General features: G+C 38.4%; 1 protein-coding gene across 1 annotated transcript in view; it reads right to left on the minus strand.

Annotated features, from left to right (window-relative positions):
• OSBPL10 (oxysterol binding protein like 10) overlaps positions 1 to 20,233 on the minus strand; it is a 121,232-nt gene that overhangs the window by 34,780 nt on the left and 66,219 nt on the right. Inside the window, exons 6-7 of the mRNA XM_009635158.2 lie at positions 14,848 to 15,058; positions 5,577 to 5,731 (exon numbers count right to left, since the gene is read on the minus strand). Of these exons, the coding sequence (XP_009633453.1) occupies positions 5,577 to 5,731; positions 14,848 to 15,058 (366 nt within the window). The remainder of the gene's footprint in view (positions 1 to 5,576; positions 5,732 to 14,847; positions 15,059 to 20,233) is intronic.

Genomic DNA, 20,233 nt, shown 5'->3' on the forward strand with positions numbered 1-20,233 from the left:
ATTACTGCACTTGTGGCTAGCACTGTATGTTCATGGCTAAGCTGATCTCCCAACATCAATTACACAGATTTATGTCAAGTACAAAAGGAACTAGGAAACACTCGGAACAATTTACACTAGGAAACAATCCACAGTCCTGGGCAATTCTGCTGAGACACAGATATATAAAGAAAAAGTAATACTGAATTAGAAATCATTTCTTGTATCTAGCTTAGTTTCTAAAATTGCAGCTGCACTTCCTAAAATTATTTCTTAGCATCTCTAATGCATTCTGTAATAGCTCTAAAGGCTATTACATCCTCTGGAAAGGATGAAGTATCATCGTATTAGGATGTATACTAACCTACAGATAGAAAACAACTTCAGCTTGAAAGCGACTGTCACTTGAAGAGATTGGACAAAACCATATCATCTTTTAAAATTAAGAACTAAACAATTCAGTACCTCCTCTAAATAGCGCAGTTCCTTCCTATAGTTGAAAACATCAAGGTTCAGATCATCCAGGGGACCGAAATATCTTTAATAACCTGGACTTGACTGCCCTTGCAATCACTATCACAATTAAAACCTGGTTTAGCAGTTAGATAATCAGAGCTAAAGCCTCAATCCTACAGAGCTAAAACTTCAATCCTGTTAAAAAGACACTTCAATATGGAGCATGTGTACAGTTTCTCATGCACACAAGCAAGGGAAAGTTAAGGACAGGAAAGACTGCATAGATACCAGATCCACTGGAATCAGCTGGCATGGCATTTTAAGGCATAAAAATCACGTGAAGAGAGCTAAATTGCAAATGTAGCTACAGCATGATTTTTGTAAGAATTCTTAACTAAACTGTTAGATGAAAAGAAAATTATTCCTTCTCTCTCAGGTCCCGCATAAGAACAGCCTGTTTCCCATTTGTATTTGGCTGCCAGGGAAGCATTTGGCTTGCAGTTACATTTTGTCAGCTCAGAAGGGGAATTCTCACACCCAAAATGACAATTAGTTGCACTGGAACAGTAGCTCACACATGGAAGTGATTCACACCTTTATTCTACTTATACACCAAGTATATTACAATTTGATTTACTATGAGACACAGTATTTCAAAACTAATCAATTTCAGTATTTCTTGAAAGGAATTTCAAAATTATAAACCTTTAAATGAAGGAAGCAGGGTTCCATTTACTGCAGACTGGGCACAGACCAAGTTCATGTCACAGCTCTGAAGAGTGTAGTCTGGCACATTCCAGACCAGATTTGTCCTGTTCTGCTTTAAGGGAGAAACCCTAAACAATACCTTGAAATTATAATACAGCTTACACCAAAAAGTCTGAAGTTGTTCACTAGGGGATGCGCAAAAGTATTTCACATCAACTCACATAAAATAGAGAATAGTTCTGTTCAGTTGAGCCCTTAACCCTGCTTCCACCTGATGTTTCAGCTGGACAGACAAAAAAAAAAATCCAAAAAGGGAAGCAACCAAAACTTAAGAGGTTTATTCCAAAATAAAAAAAAGTAATATGAAAAATAAAAGTAAAAGGTGCTTGATCCAGCATTTTACTGTCAGGGGTTACTTCCTTCAGTGAAGATAACAGGCTTTAACTTCACACTGTCCTCTATCACAACCCTAAAAGAAAACTCATCTGGGAAGATGAAACAGCAACATCAAGAAAGGACATGCCAGAATAGTCAAGGAATACACAAGAAAATAATCTCTGCCACAAAATCATGTATTTTCTGAACTTGTTGAAGCAATATCTCAAATTACATCCCTGCATTTGGAAGCAAGAAACACCCTACATAACAAAAGCAAGTAAATACCAACACATTATCTAAAGAGAAGAATCTTCAGCTGCTACATTATTTCACCAGGGGAGAAACTCTGCACTCCTGAAACCTTGACAGTGCGACAGACCAAAAAGAAAGGTTTTAGTTTAGTTATCTACAGCATCAAAACTCAACTCCAGAACTTACTATATCCCTCAAGAATGCTTAAGTATTCAAAGCAAATTGCATCAGATGAACCTTGTTATTCCAGAGGAGAATCATAAAGATCCACGCTTCTTCATAAACGTATAAAAAACACGGCAGAGAACAAGTCATGGGTTTGTTAATGATGTTGCTTAATGCAAAGTGTCTACATGCTGTGCTGAGAATTAACACAGCTATCACTAAACACATTCAGCCACTTGGCCATGTTGCCAGGAAACTGCTGCCACTGGTAGCCTACTATATGGGAAAGATTCCTCAGCAGTCATCCCCCTCCAAAGTAACAAACATCTCTGTTTTCTTTTTAAATCACTGCTGATCCACGTACCTAAAATTATCTTTTCCTTATAAGTAACATTCTATAATAATAAGCAGCTGAGTCGGTTGTTCCTCAAGGGTAGTAATTTAATGGCTTTTTCTATTTCAGACTACAGGTCAATTCACACTTTGTTTGGTCAGTACATCTACTATATTATGCTGAGCATTAGCCAAAAAGCTCTCTCCCATTCCTTTGGGGTACAGATTCTGACTAAGAGGTAGAGGTTATATCATAAAAAGTACGCATTTTTTTTTAAATAAAAATCTAGGCCCAAGGAAGAAACTGGAATTAAATTTAATAGTACTGACAGCGGAACCAGCACTCTCTTCTCTTCTGTGAAAGCAAGGCTCACTTCTTTTGGCACGTATATTTTGAAAGCTGAGCCCCATTAATACACTACCAACTTCTTCAGAAATTAGGGTCATCCAGTGCCTAGTTTGGGTTTTTTTTAAAAAGAAAATCATTAAGAGAAATAAGCTTCATTTGAATGACGCTTCTGGATTCCTCTTTCCTTCTACATTTAAAAGAAGCTACCAGATAAATAAAAAAAGAAATCAAGGTCTTCAATGTCAAAAATTTGTCAAACAATGACCACAGTTATTAACAACAATGTATCTGGACCACGAAACAAGTGGAGTGTGATGGCTTGCAGCTGCTTTTATATTTAATTACACATACCAAATAATTAGTCCAGTCAGTGCTTTTATACCTTTGAAAATAAACTGGCTACTCAGCGCCAAACCTTGGCTCCTGCCTTGGACACACAACAGGCCAGAATATATTTTAAAATATGCTTAAATTCTGCACACCGAATTGCTAGAAGTGTGTTAAATCAAACACCTTTGATAATTTTGGGGGTGTGTCAGACATCATCTCCGGGGTGACCACCTGGCTCAGATAGCATCCTTAGCAGGGTAACAGTTATATTGCTCAAAAGATTTTTCTCTTTGTCAAAGCCTGTTCTCTCACCCTCCTTTCTCTAGTCACACCAACGAGAAGCTGCAGCTTCCTGTTGGGCACTTCGCTCAGCTTGGACAGCTGGGCAGAAGCTGCAGCACTCCAGGAAAACTTCACCTCCTCTCCCAGAAAAGGATCTGATCACAGCAGCCGAGAGGTGTGGCCTCTATAACAGGGCGTGACAACTTGCTTGAGCTGAAGACGAATATGAAAACACAAAAGCCCCAACTTAAGTTAGACACAACTGTTCACCTCTTCCACAATTCAGGTTTTGTGTTTCAGCTTTCCAATGGGGCACTGATATCTTGACCAAAATGATCAGAACTGAAAAATGTATCAGCTACTTTTAAAAGAGCACTTCAAATTGCGAGCCAACAGTTATCAATCTCAGGCAACATGAAGCACATGAGGACTCAGTGGAAGGGAAGATGCAGGTTTGGAAAGAGCTTCCAGGAATGAACCCTGATTCAGGCCACTTTCTTGGGGCAAAATCAAATTTCTGCTGAATAAACCGTACTACCATAACAAAAATTACACACGAGTCCAGCTGCTTCTTGTTGCTCCACCAATCCACAAACTTCCACTGACTGCTTCTGCCAAAACCATCATCTTCAGCTGGGCTTTTTATAACTTAAAAGTCTTATTCTCTTGTTTTCCCCCCTTTTTTCTTCCTTTTTAAGGGCTAGTGCAGCAGGGCATCCAAACGCAGGCTGCTGATTTCAGGAATATTGCCCACAAAGCACTGAGGATTCTGTACTACAAACACTGATATGCTCCCTTGTTTATATCCATCTCTTCAAGGATACTCCCTTCTCAATAAAATATGAGTTCGGCAAGCAAAACAATACCTCAAGCCACATACATAACTCAGTATCTCTCATCAGCAAGCGAATGGGAGGAGATTAGACTTTAAAAAAAACCTGTCATTTAAAACAAGTCGTAAATGGCTCAGCTCAACTGCAAAACTATACCCTGAGATGAGTTAAATCAGCTGCTGCTCTTTATGTTCTTGCTGCAAAGCCTATGCTTCTACATCCCATTTGGCTTTACCAGGTGGTCAAGAATAAAAAAAAAAAAAAAAAATCTAAAACAATCTAATGAGAAAAATGGCAGTGTGTCAGTGAGTAAAGTAGTAACTCCCAAAACAATATTCTTAAATAGCCTCTTATCTTAAAAACACACTGTAAGAATTGCAGTTGGCTTATCTGAACAAGAAATTCACAACTTCCTAGTGAAAAGCAGTTACAGGTAATTAAACACTGTGATTAATGGACACTAGGAGTAAAAGAATTTGAAATTACTTTCTAAGAACAGATCTGGAAAAGGACCAAAGTAACAAGAAATATTAAAAAAAAAAAAAAAGAAAGAAAAGCTGGTTTATCCTTGGATTTCTTGAACTATATTCAATTCAAGATACTACAAAAGAACTGGAAAACCAAAGAGCTTTATTGATGTCCCCAGCCATTACACATTTTGTTAAAGGAGATATAATTTAATTTAAGCCATTCCAATTGTCAAAGAGCATTCCACAGTAGAAAAAGGTTTCTTCAGCTCTCTCAAAAACTTCTTCCCAGTTCTCCAGGTCTGATGTGCTCCAGGCGCCCTACCATCTGTGGGGTCTCAGAGTGAAGTGTTTTCCTGGTGGGCAGCACTGGTAACCGAAGCAGACAGTAGAAGCTGGAGAAGTTTGGCATGGTGAGAGACTTTCAGTGCATGAGATGCATGATACGCAGCTGTGAGCCTCCTCAAAGAGTCGGTGCTTCAGAACTGCCCTTTACCAAGTAAATGCCACAAAAGCACAAATCAACAGACTGGTGCAGGATGATGTGGACAAGTTCTGCCAATAATCACTTAACAGGAAAAGGGATCAGAAAACAATATCGTTTTTTCAACTCAAAGAATAGCCAGCTATACTGAAGAGACACCCAAGAGCAAACAGCAACATGGAAGAACAAGTAACAAGCAAATACTGTAGTCCTAGTATCTCCTGTCTATCTCAAACCAGCATAAAAACCAGCTTTTTCTGTCACCAGAAGATAGAAATGCATACTGACAGTCTGTTAATGGCTTTTATGACTAGAGAAGAGACTGTACGCTTGTCATAGTCCACTGTCCTCAGAGAAGCAAGAGCACACAGCATTATTTTTCTAGTTTTTAGAGTGCACTTTTGCATGAAATTTTGCATTTTCAAACAAAGAGGATACTATAAAGAAAAAAGTACAATAAGTAATTAATAAAAGCATCCACCATCGTACATGTTTTGCATCTAACCAATGTCAAGTCTCAGATACAACAGAAATGGCTTGTAGAGACCTAGCATGCTTACCTCTGTGTTTGGTTGTAGTGCCTGTCCATCCTGGGCTGCAGATGGTACTATTGCCCATGTAATGTTGGCACTAGCAGATGATAAGGAGCTGAGGGCACCATTTTTCAGTTGCTCTGTAGAGTGTGACTTGGGCCCAGGCCATCCCAGGATACCTTCTGAAGCAGAAAATGAGTGTCAATTTACAAGAGACAGATTACAGATTCTTCCATTCATCTCATCATTCTACTAATATAAATTAACTGCTATCTCTTCTCTGCTTCCATGCACAATTTTACTTTAGCAACAAAAGCACTCTAGCGTCTTCTATGCCAATTTATCTGTGATAAATATTTTTTTTAAAAAGTCAATGAAGGAAGATTTTAAAATGTTACTCCTACCACCAGACAGAATTATACATAAAGATTATACAACCTGGCACACCTCGGTAATTAAGCAAGTATTCTCTATCCACTATTTCCATAGTTATGAAGTTATCCAAGTAAGCCCTCCATCCATTTCTTCTGCCTGAAATCAGAAATTTAAGCTTGGCAGCTGTATTTTATTTTTGTCTGCACTATTAAAAGTTCTTTCTAGATTAAGTGCTAAAATGTTTTACTGGTCCCAAGACCACAGTTTAGAAGAGGTCTCATTAGAAAGATGCATATTAAATATGAATCAAACAGAACTAGACATCAGAACAACCATTATTTCGGAGGGGGGTGGAGAGGGAGGAAGGGGGCTGATTTCCAGGATGGGCCAGTATTCAGGGATGCCAAGACAGAAAGAATGATCAGCTAAGGCGACTGCACAGTTGTTCCTCCCTTACTGATCTAAAACACAGTATCAACATTCAAATCAGCAGCCCTCAGCGTAGGGCTTAAATTTCAGCTATTAATTACATGCTACTATAAAATGCAGATACACAGATAAGAAAATCCAGCATCTCTTCAGTCATTACCATAATTTGTATATGAAAATACAATTAGTGCCACAGGGAGGATCTCCTTCTCTCATCACTGACAACTTCTTAAGATGACCCAAATCAACACAAAGTACATAAAAAAACATGCAATTTCTCCTCTCCATATCACTAGGGGTTACCAGAGATTGCCTCCTAATTAAAGTAAATGGTTTGATCTGGTGATGTAATGCTGTGTACTAGTAGTATTATAGTAGTATATTAACACTTAGATTATTAAAAACTGGGTGGCATCTGGTGATGTAATGCTGTGTACTACTATATTAACACTTAGATTATTAAAAACTGGGTGGCAAATCCTATAGCTGACCTCTTACCAAATTCCAAAGATAAAATAATTATAGAACATTCCTCTCATCTAAAATGGCACTAAGTTATGATGGCATGACAAAACTTCAGGTGTACTTGCTTAGTGTGATGTTGTGGCACCATCTTTTGCTGAAGAAAGCACAAGCAAATAGTTAAGTATAAAATTATTTTCAAAGATCCGAGTAAGCAACAGGGAAAAAATCCAGCCTTTTTTAAATGTATATTTCACACAATGACTCAAATTTCCCATTGTCAAAGGAAGAACACCTCTGTGGCTCTGCTGTCAGGCCACATACTGTAGAGCTTTTTGGGTTTCAATGACTTTGATGACTATGCTAGTAGATGTTATAAGTCCTGGTCAAGCTATGTGAACCATGTGAGAGAAAATGCAAGTATCAAAAAAAAGGTAATTTTCTTGGATTGGCTCTACACATTGGTCCTACACATCAAGAAGCTAACATCTGCCCTCATTCCAAAGATGGAGTTAAATCAACACACAACGCTGGTATACATGGCAAGGAATGAAGAGCACAGTGATTGTAGTCATAGTATCTTTTTGCTTGCTCCTCAGGTCTTGAGCAATTTGCTGCTAGGAACAAAGGATAACCCCAGATCCCTCAAAACATGCTCTGACACAGAGGATGATCTGAAGATAGTTTTGGCAGATCCAAAATGGAACTCTTGCTTCATGGGAGGAAGGAAGCATACCATCAGCATGAACAATAAAAATAAATTGGAAAATTTCAAATAAAAATGTTGGTTCCTCGGAGGGAATTCACATATCTGTACACTGTTTAAAAAATGTTTACTCCTTTTGATGTTAATTAGTACAGACTTCAAAGAATAAAAAAAAGGCAAGAAGTTAAAAAAAACTTGTTTCACTTTTGAATAGCCACAAGGAGTTTTATGGAGCGTGCCTATGCTTCTTGCTCTTTGTTATTTCGCAATAACAAATCTCAATCTATTTTTCTGTTTCTCCCTGTCAAACAGATGAATATCGGATTATTGCTGCTATTTTCCTATTACAGAGAGACTAAAAAAAAAAAGAAAAAAAATTGAACTGACTTCTCTTTATGCCGATCTTTGAAAATAAGTCATCCGATCATTTCCTTGGGCTATCCATTTTCTCTCTGCACACACAATTTATTTGGCCTTCACTGAGATTTTTTATTATCTTTTTTAAAAATCTAATTTCTGTAAATAAGCACAAGAAAAAGCTCCCACTTGAATAAATACCTAGCTTCAGGGGAAATTTTTAAGTGTGAACATTTACTTCACCATCACTTACATATTTTTAAACACACTCTCCTAGCTTTCCTCTTCAGTACAAACATACCGTAAAAAGACTATTGACTTCATCTTTCTCCACACATTTTAGAGACTCTCTTGCAGAAATAGAAACTGGTAGAACAATGCGAATGTGTTTTTCTACCTGTCCCAAGGGCAATGCTACCCTCACAAAACAACAAATCTTGTCAGCTTAATCAATTTTTAAACAGATCTTAGCATCACATTATGACCTAGCCAACACCAATAGGATGCCAAGAGTTAAGATCCAAAGGATAAAGCATAACACCTCTGCATATGTTAAATTCTGTCTGCCTGGAACTTGACTACTTTGCAGAAGAGACATATGCAGTAAAAGATATTAGTCATACACCACAGAAACCTAAATAAATAGAAAGTCAGCTCTCTGAACATGTTGCAAAAATTCCATGCCTAGTTTCAAAGTGCTGTCAGGGAACCTTTGATGATCTTTAATCTATAAATCTTACTCTGAGATGTCAGCATTCTCATATCATCCCAAGGGAGTTGCCATATACCTAGTATAGCAGCCCACTTTTCAGGGAAAAACGAAGTATGAAGAGAGAACTCATAAAAAATAATCTTCAAATCAACTGAGGTCAGAATACAATCTCTATTCAGAACATGGAAGGACACAACAACATAGCTCCTACTTCACTCATATTATTAGTTGTATATCCAAAATGTTCTCATTTGCACTATTAGAGATTACTCTTACCACAAAATAGTACAGGTAGTTGCTCACTGTCCCATATCAGATCAAATTATTTTATTGGAATTTATTCTCCGCAGACTAAGCTGCCATCTGTAAATAACCTGATCCACTCTAATGGAGTTGCCATCTTTGCCACTTTATGGCGCTCAAAGTTTTCAATCACTAGTTCATTTCCTGTTCTTTTAAAGACTTCAAGAAGAAAAAAAAGATACACAACTAAACATATTATGAGAAAGTTTATCTTCAGAGTTGGATAAGAATAGGAAGAAACTGCTGTCACTGTTTTGAAGCCAGATTTTTGCTCTGTTCTCAGTCATAGCCAAAGACAGCTGACAGGAAGGTAAATTCAATTCTTATTTTGATACATTTCATAATTCTAAAGAAATTCTCCAGAAAGGCAGTCACAAATTATATAAACGCATTCGCAGCTACTTTACTATTTGCTTTAAGACTATGCAAAGTGCTACACTAATTAAAACAAAACATCTGTTTCTGCGGTAAACTATGCAAAAATATAAATAGCAAATATACAACTATTAAAATCAGCCAGATCTCTTCTACCTGCACAGCATTTGTTCTGTAGTTCCAGGAATGAAAACCCAAGCCTGATTCCTCTGGAAGTTCAGTGCATACATACACATAAAATGAGAGTTCTTAAAGAAAATACCAAAAAATTAGCTTCTTTCACACTTCCCCTCAACACCGATTTCCACTGTGATGAACACGCAGCAGACAAATCCACCAAGGCACAGGATAACGCTTCTACATAAGGGAAGTACAGTTCACAAAACCCCATCTATTTCAGATGGCACAACAGACTGTATCCCACACAAATGCCCTCAGGAGAAACGTGTTCCCCTTTCACAGGTGCACACAGCAGGGAGGGAAATTCTCCCCAAAGAGGTGGTTTACAGGAGATTTTTGAGTTAAGCAATGTTGGTAATTTTCTTTTGTTGGTTCTGATTTTCTAGGTCCCTGATGTACCTTCAAAACTACATTTTTGCATGATAATTAATGCATGAAAGATGCTTAACACCTACCTCAATTCTGCAACAAAAACCTTTCGATTTTTAAGTCCTCTGGTCTTGGTTTATAGACTAAAAAATAACCACCTTATGTTTTTCCCTGGCACAGTCATAAGCTAACATCTATTGACAAAATTCTTACAATATACTGTAACTATACTGTAACAAGTACCCTCTTAACAATGCAACAGGAGGCCTCAAGGAGACACCAAGATTAGATCTGGACTCCTGCCCCAGGGATGGATGTGAGAGTTTTGCCTCTCTGCTCCATCCTACCACAGGCTGAACCAGCAACAGCAAGTGGCAGCTGCACATCTGCTTTTCAGATTAGAAAGACAACACTGTATTTGCTAATGCTGTGTGGGGACTAGAAAATAACGTTCTCTCCAAAGAAAGAAGAACATATAAGGAAAAATGTATTAGCATTTAGATACAACAGCAACCTGTTTTGGTTATTCTGGACAGAAGCAAGTCTAGCAATGATGCATTTAAGGGAGAGCTGACCGACCATGCCAGATTGAGTAAATTACACCAGTAACAAAGAATACATTCTCCCCTGTCTTCTTTCTTCACCGTTCCTTGCCCACAAGCATTTGGGTGGTAAGGGAGTGGGGACGGATTAAGCAAGAACGAGGAGGACCTTGCTCATTTTTCTTTCCTCCTGCCATCTCAGCTGCAGGAGAATCCCTAGTTGTCACCAAATTGAAAGCATCTAGATTTTGTCTTTCCTGTCCATTTATTTTCTCCAAATAGGAGACAACAGAGAATCTGCTGAAATAAAGTTCAAGTACATTCTCCCCCAAACTCCAGAATCCTCTTCAATCCATTTGCTGCCATGGGAGCCACAATAAGCAGCATCTGCACATTCAAATGAACTTCAGAAAATCCATAGTGAGGAAGGGTTTGGGTTTTGTTTTTAAAAAATCCCCAGAACAAAGAAACATTCTATTTTACATTTTAGAAAAGTGGGCAAGTGAGAAACAGAAAAATGTAAGAGTGAATTCCTATCAGGGAGATGCTTTATTCAGTAGATGAATGGCTAATGTGAAACACAGACTAGAAGAATGGATTTATCTGTGCAGGCTGCTACTACAAGCCAGGATTCTGTCTGCCAAAACACTCAAATTAAAAAAAAAAAAACAGACTTAGAACACAACATAAGCTGGTAAAGCTACTTTAAAACAAACATTCAAGTTTGCTCTGTTCACAGTTTGGGAGGGAAGGATGTTAACCATAGCAGTCAATAGGCTCTAGAGATACTCTTCTGCCAAAGGCTTCACAGGCAGAAAAAATAACACTAAAAGTTTTAAAGTTTGAAGTGAAGACAAAAGTTTCTTCTCCACATTTTTATTTTAAAAGGCACCTGTTTCCTGTCTGCATGCTAAATGAACTCAAGCTTGTCACAAGGCACTTAATGCTGATTAACAAATACTTTACATGCACCGAAGTGCTGACATTCTTGGCCAGTTAAGAAAATAAGGCCTTGACATTTTTCTCCCTCCTACAAAAAGAGCAAAATTCCCGAACCCAAAGAAGCTTGTATAGATGCAATTCCTCATCCTCAACTCACACTGTATGTAACCAACACATTCAGCTAATAATATTCTTCTCCAGCATATTTTTCAATGAAAGAAAAAAATTGCAAAGAATTTAGCCAGTGATCAATGCACATACCTTTAATAATGGCAGCTAGAAATTTAACATTATTTGACATTATTTTGACTCAAAAGTAGACACACAGACAGGATTTTGCTTCATGACTGTTCTTGTTGATGTACATCCCAAGACTGAGCACTAACACAAAAGATTATCTCAAAAACCATTCCTTGAAGCTTCAGAGTGGAACCAAAACATGTATTAACTACCCTTTAAGACAAGATTGAAGACATCAGTTTAATCTTCATATCTGCCTGTAGGCTTGAAGTCTAAGACTGAAAACTCATGAGAACATGAAAGTGAGGACGAAAAATATAATCCTTAAACTATTCCATGACAAAGGATGCTATAATAATATTTAAAGTCAAGACCTACGCAATCCTAGATTCTGGATAAGATTCCACTAAACTGAATGCCAAGCTGCTTTCTTTCTACTCATGTTACTGGAAAAGAAAGCAATAAAAATATTGACATCAAAAGGAAACTTTTTTTTGTTTAAAACAATAAAGACCTGTAAATCTCTTTAAAATAGCTACTATTTAATTATAATCTTCATGAGTGCATTCCGTAAGTACTAGGTCAGAAACTCTCAGCTCCTTTAAGTCCTTGCTTTAGAAGCAGTAAGATTGCAAGGGCTACGGTGCTCAGAGAAGTAATCAGCAATCCTTGTGTAATCAGCCATAAAGACTTCAAGGACACAGGCAGAGCAAAGCTACAGAGAAGGCAGGGAAAGTAGATATATATCTACTTTTCAGGCAGTTCTCTCTCTTTATGGCATAATAGTGAGGGCTTTTGATGCTGAAGGATGGTAAACTCAATGGTAAGTTCAAATCACCAAAGCTAAGACATTATTTTTCACACTCCACATGAGCAGGGCTGTGCTGCTTTGCTGGACTGGACTGCTTTCGTGAATCGTAGGCTAGAAGCAAGAAAATAAGTTATCAAATTCCTATCTTGTCTCTCTTTACAAAATTCTGTGGATCCTGCTCCACAATGCCCACTACCATCTTGTACACTGTGCAGCAGGTAAAGAGACAGCACTAGGATGGAAACATTTGGCAGTGAGTTGCATGGGGCCATCAGACCTCATGGGAAAGGCATTTGAGACTTCCTATCAGAGGCTATTAAACTAACAAGAGTCATTTTCACCTGACAGTATCAACAGGTGACAGTAAAGGTCATCTATTGGTTGCACCTTCTGAGTATGAAATTAAAAAAATTCAGCTGGAGGACGCAGAATGTAAATGAAGTCCATCATCTCTCAGAATTAGAGTTTGCTAGAGCATTACTTAAAGGCATTAGCCTGATTAGGTATGAGTTTATGAAGCTTTGATAACTCTGAAACTCTACCGACTCAGCAGAAATGTTAAGTCTGTCAAAGTACGCCTGGACAAGATTAAGCGTGTAGGAAAATCAGTAATCAAGACTTCTAGGCCAGGTTCTTTCAAGCAATTGTGTTGCATAAGAAGGCCTGGGGAAAAAAAAAGGAAAAAAATGGTTTCACAGACTTTTTCAGTCAGGGAGAAGAAACTAAGTATTTCAGCAGCTTTTAGATGTTTGTTTGTTTGTTTGTTTTTTTAATTAAATACCAAAGAATAAGCACACATACACACTGAAGAATTAACTCTTTACATTCAGGTTCTCACAGTTACACCAAAGATGCTGGTATGAACCAGTGCTACATAAGTTTGATTCCTGCATTCTTGTACAAGTTCAAAGTCTTAAGAGGAACAAACAGAAACACTTATTAAATTTTATTAAGTGCATTTTATAGTTGTGGCTTTCCACTTCTTTCCAAAAAATATGGGGTTTCCTTTCAGCAATTACTAATGTTGTGCTTGCTTTTCTCTGTTCTTGTGCACAGATCCTGAAAAATCAGTATCAAGTCAAAATACAGACACTGCTTTAAGAGAAGATTATTTGGATACAGATTCAAGGACATGTACAAATCAAGTCATCTATCTCTGACAGTTCACTTAGATCACATGGACATGAAAAACAACCTTCAGGGACTTAGAAACTAGAAAGTGACTTTTCTTTGAAGGATACTTTTCATCTTTGTTCAAAACCATTATCTTTTGAAATGAAATTGTAACAAAGAATTCAATTAAATGCATTTTATCATTACTATTTAGATAAGTGCAAGGGTTTTTTACATTTTCTACAAGAAAACCAGAATACATAAAATAAGAACATTTTTTGTTTGTTTATGTTCCTTTATGAAATATATCAGAATCTGGATGTGGGAAAGTCAGGATATACCATAGTATAGGTGTCAAAGTCTTTACACTGCTTTTTACCCAAGAACCCTTTTTAGGTCTACGTTTCAGCTGACCCTCTCACATTTCTGTTCTCGCCACAATGGGAATTCTTCAGAGCGCTTCCTACCTAGCTGTCTCAGCAGCCCTGAGGGCATATCCTGCCCTGTAGTAAACCTACTGTAAGGACAGGTGTGGGGGTGTTGTTGAAGCACCTGAAGAAAACATAAAAAGCCACCCCATAACCAGAGTTCCGGTGCTACCTCTTACATAAAGCCCTGCTCCTGCTCTTAGACTAGGCAGTGCAGTTTGTGTGTGGAAAAACTCTGACCACCCTTTCAGAAAGCTAAAGGTCTAACTTCCAACACTATGGACAGAGATGTAGAACTGGGTGAACTGAAAAACATGAGCTCCATGGGGACTGTGAGGTTCATGCCTGCAGAGCTCAATGCAGAATCACACTGTTTGACATTCTAGGTTCATAAAAATTTGTCACAGATTTTTTTTTTTAAATAGCTGCATGGAAAACACTTTTCAGATTTAAAGAAAACCACAGATTGGAATAAGCCTGCCTCAGTAGCATTCTTCCATGTAGGAAACTAGAAATACAATTTTCATTGTAGCATTGTGTAATATTACATGTATTTTTATCAAACAAATCTGTATTGTGATTTCAATCTCAAAAACAGAACAAAAAAAAGGCAAAACAAAACAATCAAAGAGGTTCTGTACTGTCACTAAGAATATAGGCTTATCAACCCGTTCTCCATGCACCCCCCCCTTTTTTTTTTTGTCTTGCTGTCTTCAGAATCTGATTCCCCTGAGAAGACTTAGGACAACCTCTTTTCCTCCTCTCTTCTGATTTCAATAGATTTTGCATCTCTTTTTAGGCAAAGAACAAAATCCTGATAGTTGAGGCTGTAAAAGCTTACAAGCTGCTCACACTAACTTGCCTCTCTGATGAATGGTTAATTTTGCCTGCTTCAGTCTCATAATAAAAAACCCTAAGGCACACAAAATAATACCCAACAGAGGTTGTGCTCACCTGATGACAGTGTCCTGTTATGATGCTGGCCCACTTGATGCATGCTTTGCTGTAACAGAGTCAGGCATTCTCCAAGGCAGCTCAGGGTGGCAGCAGAGGTAGCTTTTAAAAGCAGCAAGTCCTGATCCAAGGCAGAAAGGGGCCCAGAACTTGGGAGAGCTTCAATGGCTTGTACAAGATTCTTCTGTTGTCCCTCAACTTGGCTCATGATCTGCAAAGGTCCAAAAACATCTGCTGTCATAGGAAATATCACTATGTAGCTGTTAAATTCTTATGGGTTGATATAGTGACTAAATGTGAAGAACTACCACAAATGGATGTTAATGTTCTGATCCAAACATACCATATACTTACCCACAAAAACGAAGGACTTGAGACTACCAAAGGCCTGTAAAAATGTCAAGACTATGTTAGAGAAAATTGTCTCTTAAAACAGTAGGTTCATAGAAGGTTTAGTAGTGCGATTCATATTTTCTGAAAGCCTTTGTAAGGAAAAGTATGAAAATTCTACTTCCTTCTCCATTATTAATTTAGGCTTAGATTTTCTTTCCTTTATATGTGATCTGAGACATCCAGGGAAGCTACACTGTCCGTCCTCCTTCTTTCCTACATAAAATATCTAATCACAGTTTAAGAACGGACATTTTTCATTTCTCAAGCATCAGTAAGGAATTATTTTTACATAATAAGGTAACTTGTAAGTTTACAAACATTAGCATAGGATGCAACTTAAGAGTACTTATTTACTATCAGATATTAATACAGGGAGAAAGTCAATCTGTTTCTAGATTTGGACCACCAAGATGAAGATGAAATGCATGCTTGTATAGCAGATAAAAACAATGTTATTTGAGCAGGCTGTTCTTTAAACAAATTGTTAATCTTCCAAAATCTTTCCTAAAGCCAAAAGAAAAAGGAGATGTTTAAAACTTCTCTCTTCGTTTTTACAGTCTGTAGGAAATTATACATGCACATGACGAGCCTCTTTTCTTACACTTACCTTGCAAAAAACTTTTTGCAAAAACTTATAGGTTCGTACTTGAAGTATCCAAAGCTTTCAGAAAAAAAGTATCTGAAGACTCTGTAAGCAACAAAGATTCAAGCTCCATTTCTCCAAGCTACTATGCTGTACAAAAGTCTTATTATGAATCATGACTTTTTTATTATCAGTATTGTATTTTTAAAGTATGGTGGGCTTCTTGTAGCCTCCCTACACTGTGGTAAATGGACTGATTAAAAAAGCATACGTTGAACGCACTGAAAAGCAAGAAAGGAAACTGAACTCAAAGATGCAAATAACCATCCTTGCAAACAAATTAGAGTAGAATTAAGCACAAAACTGTTGTTGCAAGGTTTGTAAAGAAATTGAGGTAAATGCCTTGCTGAAGGTTACAATAATGACATTTTAATAGTGAACGTTCAAAACAGAGGCCAAAGCTTCAGTAGAAGCCACAGACAATTTTAATTCTCTTTGACAGAAAACAAGATCAGTCAGAAGGTGACACAGAGCCCCATGCTACAGAGCTTTAGGGAACCGCTAAAGCCCCAGGCAGTGCTGTGCTTTGAGAAGTCACACACCGTGAAACTGAGCTCCACAGCACAGACAGAGGGTCGCTTCAAAGCTAAAACAAAGACAAGAGCACCATATACACACACTCATGCAAATATTCCTCCCTTAGGAAAAGAGCTTAGGGAGGCAAATTGAAGGAATGGCTAGGAGAAAAAAAATCATCTTCTCCCTGGAAGACTGCACAATATAATTGTAGGGTAAACTGCTTCCCTCCTTTTTGCGTCCTGAATAAGACTATGAAGTTGAAAACCTGACACTGTCATGCTTCACAGTGACAGAAATGTTCTATGTTCATTTCTAAGTGACTAGTTTTCCTACCTTTTTTTTTGTGAGGAAGCTTACTCTTCCAAAGATTTGCTTCCATAGGAAATAAAATTCAAAATATAACTTCGAAAACTTCAAACATTTCAATTTTCCTCTCCCCTTTAATGAAGGACAGCTATATTCTTCTGCAGCTAAGACAGGAGTGTAAGATAAACTGACCAGAGAGGTTACGAAACATTTGGAAAATAACTGAATGTTTTTAGTTATCACCCAGCCCAAAGCTTTACAGGCTTTTATCAACTATATTCTTCCTAGATTAGGAGAAATTTAAATAAAATCAGTGATTTATTCTCCCTTAATCTAAAATGAAGTATTGCTCTGAGTCTTACTATTCTCTAGCTGACCCAAGATAGTTTTAAAGGCAGCTTTTTGATTCATCCTTTCTGTCCTACCATGCTTCACGTTACAGTTGTGATACCAGCAGCTGTTCTACATAGGACCTGAGGCAGCAGAAGACACCATGAACAGCAACTTCTCTGTATTTGAAGTATTAGAACTTGCTGAATATTTACTGCTCGAGCACTGATCAAAACCACCCTGTTTAAGGTGCTGAATGAAGAGAATAAAAGGAAGAACTTCCCTTACTCTAGAGGCTCACAGAACAACTCTGTGGCAAAAGGGGAAGGAAACAATGCATATTACTGAAGTAACTGAACTTTTTATGCATGGTTGCCAATATTTTTTTTTTAAAAGTCATTAACAACAGATTTCAAAAGAGTTGAAGCGTGGTTGTTGTAAAAAGAGTAAATCAAAGAGAAGCTAATACAAAAACACCAAACCATGCTAGACAAAATTCATTAAAACAGAATAGACACCGGGCCATGCAGCTATAGCATCTTATTTGTGGGTCTGCTTTTTGCTATCTCAGGGGGAAGAGAGGCAGAGTGCTTGATTTAACAGCACTCTAAGCTGGTTTCAAAACCAGAATGAAAAGCTTTGATTTTAAGAAATTTCAAATGTAACTTTTGTTTCCCAAAGCGCAGCAACTTGCTTGATTTTGAATTACTTTGCTCTTAAACAGGGTAATTTTAGTACCTTCCAGCTCTCCATCCTTCCTGTTTTCAAATACTGACAGCTCAAAGTAGTAGTTCTCTACTTTTTACAACAGCAAAGACTATTTGCTCCTGTCTCCTCACCAAGTCTCAACCCACTTCTCTTTCCACTCTTGTTTCAGCTTTGTCACCCCCTCTTCACCTGTAAATGGCTTCTCATAATAAAGGAAAGAAACCACATATTCCCACAAATGCACTCAAGCTTCAGAAATGTAGCTCTATGCTAGATATAAAATAGAAAAACTGAAAGAACTATCAGGACTACATGTATTAAAAGGAATTATATGCGTGCATATATATCTAACATTAGTAGGCCTGCATTTACCTAACTGCAAAATGATCAGTAAGAGGAAGCCTTGGGCTACAAAGTGACCAGCTCATATGCATGGTTTGCTCCTTTCTCCACTTTCAAGCCTGCAACAGGAGAACAAGCAGACTACACGATGTGTTCCCCATTAACAGCTGTTCCTCAAGCTTGAAGGAGATTCAGACCTTTTAGCCTGCCAGAAATTCTCACGTATTGTCCGTATTCTTGTGGTGGGCTGACCTTGGCTGGATGTCAGGTGCCCACCAAGCCACTCTATCACTCCCCTCCTCAGCTGGACAGGGGAGAGAAAAGACAATGAAAGGCTCGTGGGTTGAGATAAGGACAGGAAGAGATCACTCACCAATTACCATCATGGGCAAAACAGACTTACCTTGGGGAAATCAGTTTAATTTATTACCAATCAAATCAGAGCAGGGTAATGAAAAAACAAAAACAAACCTTAAAACACCTTCACCCCACCCCTCCCTCCTTCCCAGGCTCAACTTCACTCCTGATTTCTCTGTGTCCTTCCCGTCAGTGGCACATGTGGATGGGGAAAGGGGGTTGCAGTCAGCTCATCACAGGCTGTCTCTGCCACTCCTCACACTCTTCCTGCTCCAGCACAGAGTCCATCCCACAGGAGATAGTCCTCCATGAACTTCTCCAACATGACTCCTTCCCACAGGCTGCAGTTCTTCACAAATGGCTCCAGTGTGGGTACCTTCCAGGGGGTGCAGTCCTTCAGAAACAGATGGCTCCAGCATGGGTCCCCCGTGGGGTCACAAGGCCTGCCAGCAAACCTGCTTCGGCATGGGCCCCTCCCCCCGCGCGTCCACAAAGGCTTGCCAGGAACCTGATCTGGCGAGCACCTCCTCCTCCTTCTGCACTGACCTTGGTGTCTGCAGGGTTGTTCCTCTCACATATCCTCACTCCTGTCTCCAGTTGCAGTTGCTGTTGCACAGGGCGGGGCTATCACCAGAGGCACTGTCACCATCACCGTTGCTGATGGGCTCAGCCTTGGCCAGCAGCGGGTCCATCTTGGAGCCGGCTGGCCCTGGCTCTATTGGACACAGGGGAAGCTTCTAGCAGCTTCTCACAGAAGCCACCCCTGAAGCCCCCCCAATACCAAAACCTTGCCACACAAATGCAATACTATTTTTGTGAATAACATTACCCTCAAAGAAACCTGCCACCAAATGACACCCTCACAGAAGACTGAATGCAAAAGGAATCATCTCTGACGTTTTCCTCAGTAGGTCATCCGCTCTCTACTGCTTGCTCCAAAACAGCCAATTCACAGCTTCTGTTGATGCCTGCTTCCTTCTCTTCCTGGCTGATGTTAAAATTCTGTGTGATTGCTCTCCCTGCCTACCCCAGCCACAGCAGCTACTCCTTTGCAGCTGGAACTGCTCCTCCTGGATCTTCCTGTTGTGAATGCAATACCAACCATGATGCATTGGACCAAATGGTTATGTGAAAAGATCCCAAACAAATGAGTAAGTAGACTGACCCTATATTTGGGGTCACCCCTGCAGCATGTGGAAGATAGGCAGAAAAAGCTACGAGATACATTTCTTTGCAATCTGAGGGTATTTCAGACATAGTAAGAAGAAAGAATATTCCTCTCATACAGTAAATAAGCTAAAATTCAGTGCTAAAATCCAATTTAAGAAAAAATAATGAAAAATTGAGGTGCTATTTTCTGTGCTAAAAGAAAAAAATTACAGTAATTCAATATTTTGTGAAAATACTAGATGATATATTTATCTTTCCCATGCAGAGAAATCATCCTACAAAACCTAAATGTCATTTTTAATTTAAGGCTTCAACTTGTTTCTGAAACTAGAAAGAGAGAGAGATTCCTAATAACTAAGTATAATAAACTCTGTTAAAATTTTTCCTCCCATCCTAAAACAAAGATAAATAGAAACTTCAAAAGAAAAAAACTGAATAGCCACACCCAAATGGAAGAGCCTATGACTGTTTTTGACATGATTTTATTTACAGTGGAAATGTTTTTGTTATCCAGACTCCAGGACTAAGAGGCCTAAGTCTGTTTGTCCAGTCCAGACTGGTATTATGATAATCAGAACATCTTTCTTTCTAGAATTACTGATCCTAGAGGATTTCACT

Source organism: Egretta garzetta, unplaced genomic scaffold, assembly GCF_000687185.1.
Source record: "Egretta garzetta isolate BGI_Z169 unplaced genomic scaffold, ASM68718v1 scaffold313, whole genome shotgun sequence".
In the NCBI taxonomy this organism is placed as follows: domain Eukaryota; kingdom Metazoa; phylum Chordata; class Aves; order Pelecaniformes; family Ardeidae; genus Egretta; species Egretta garzetta.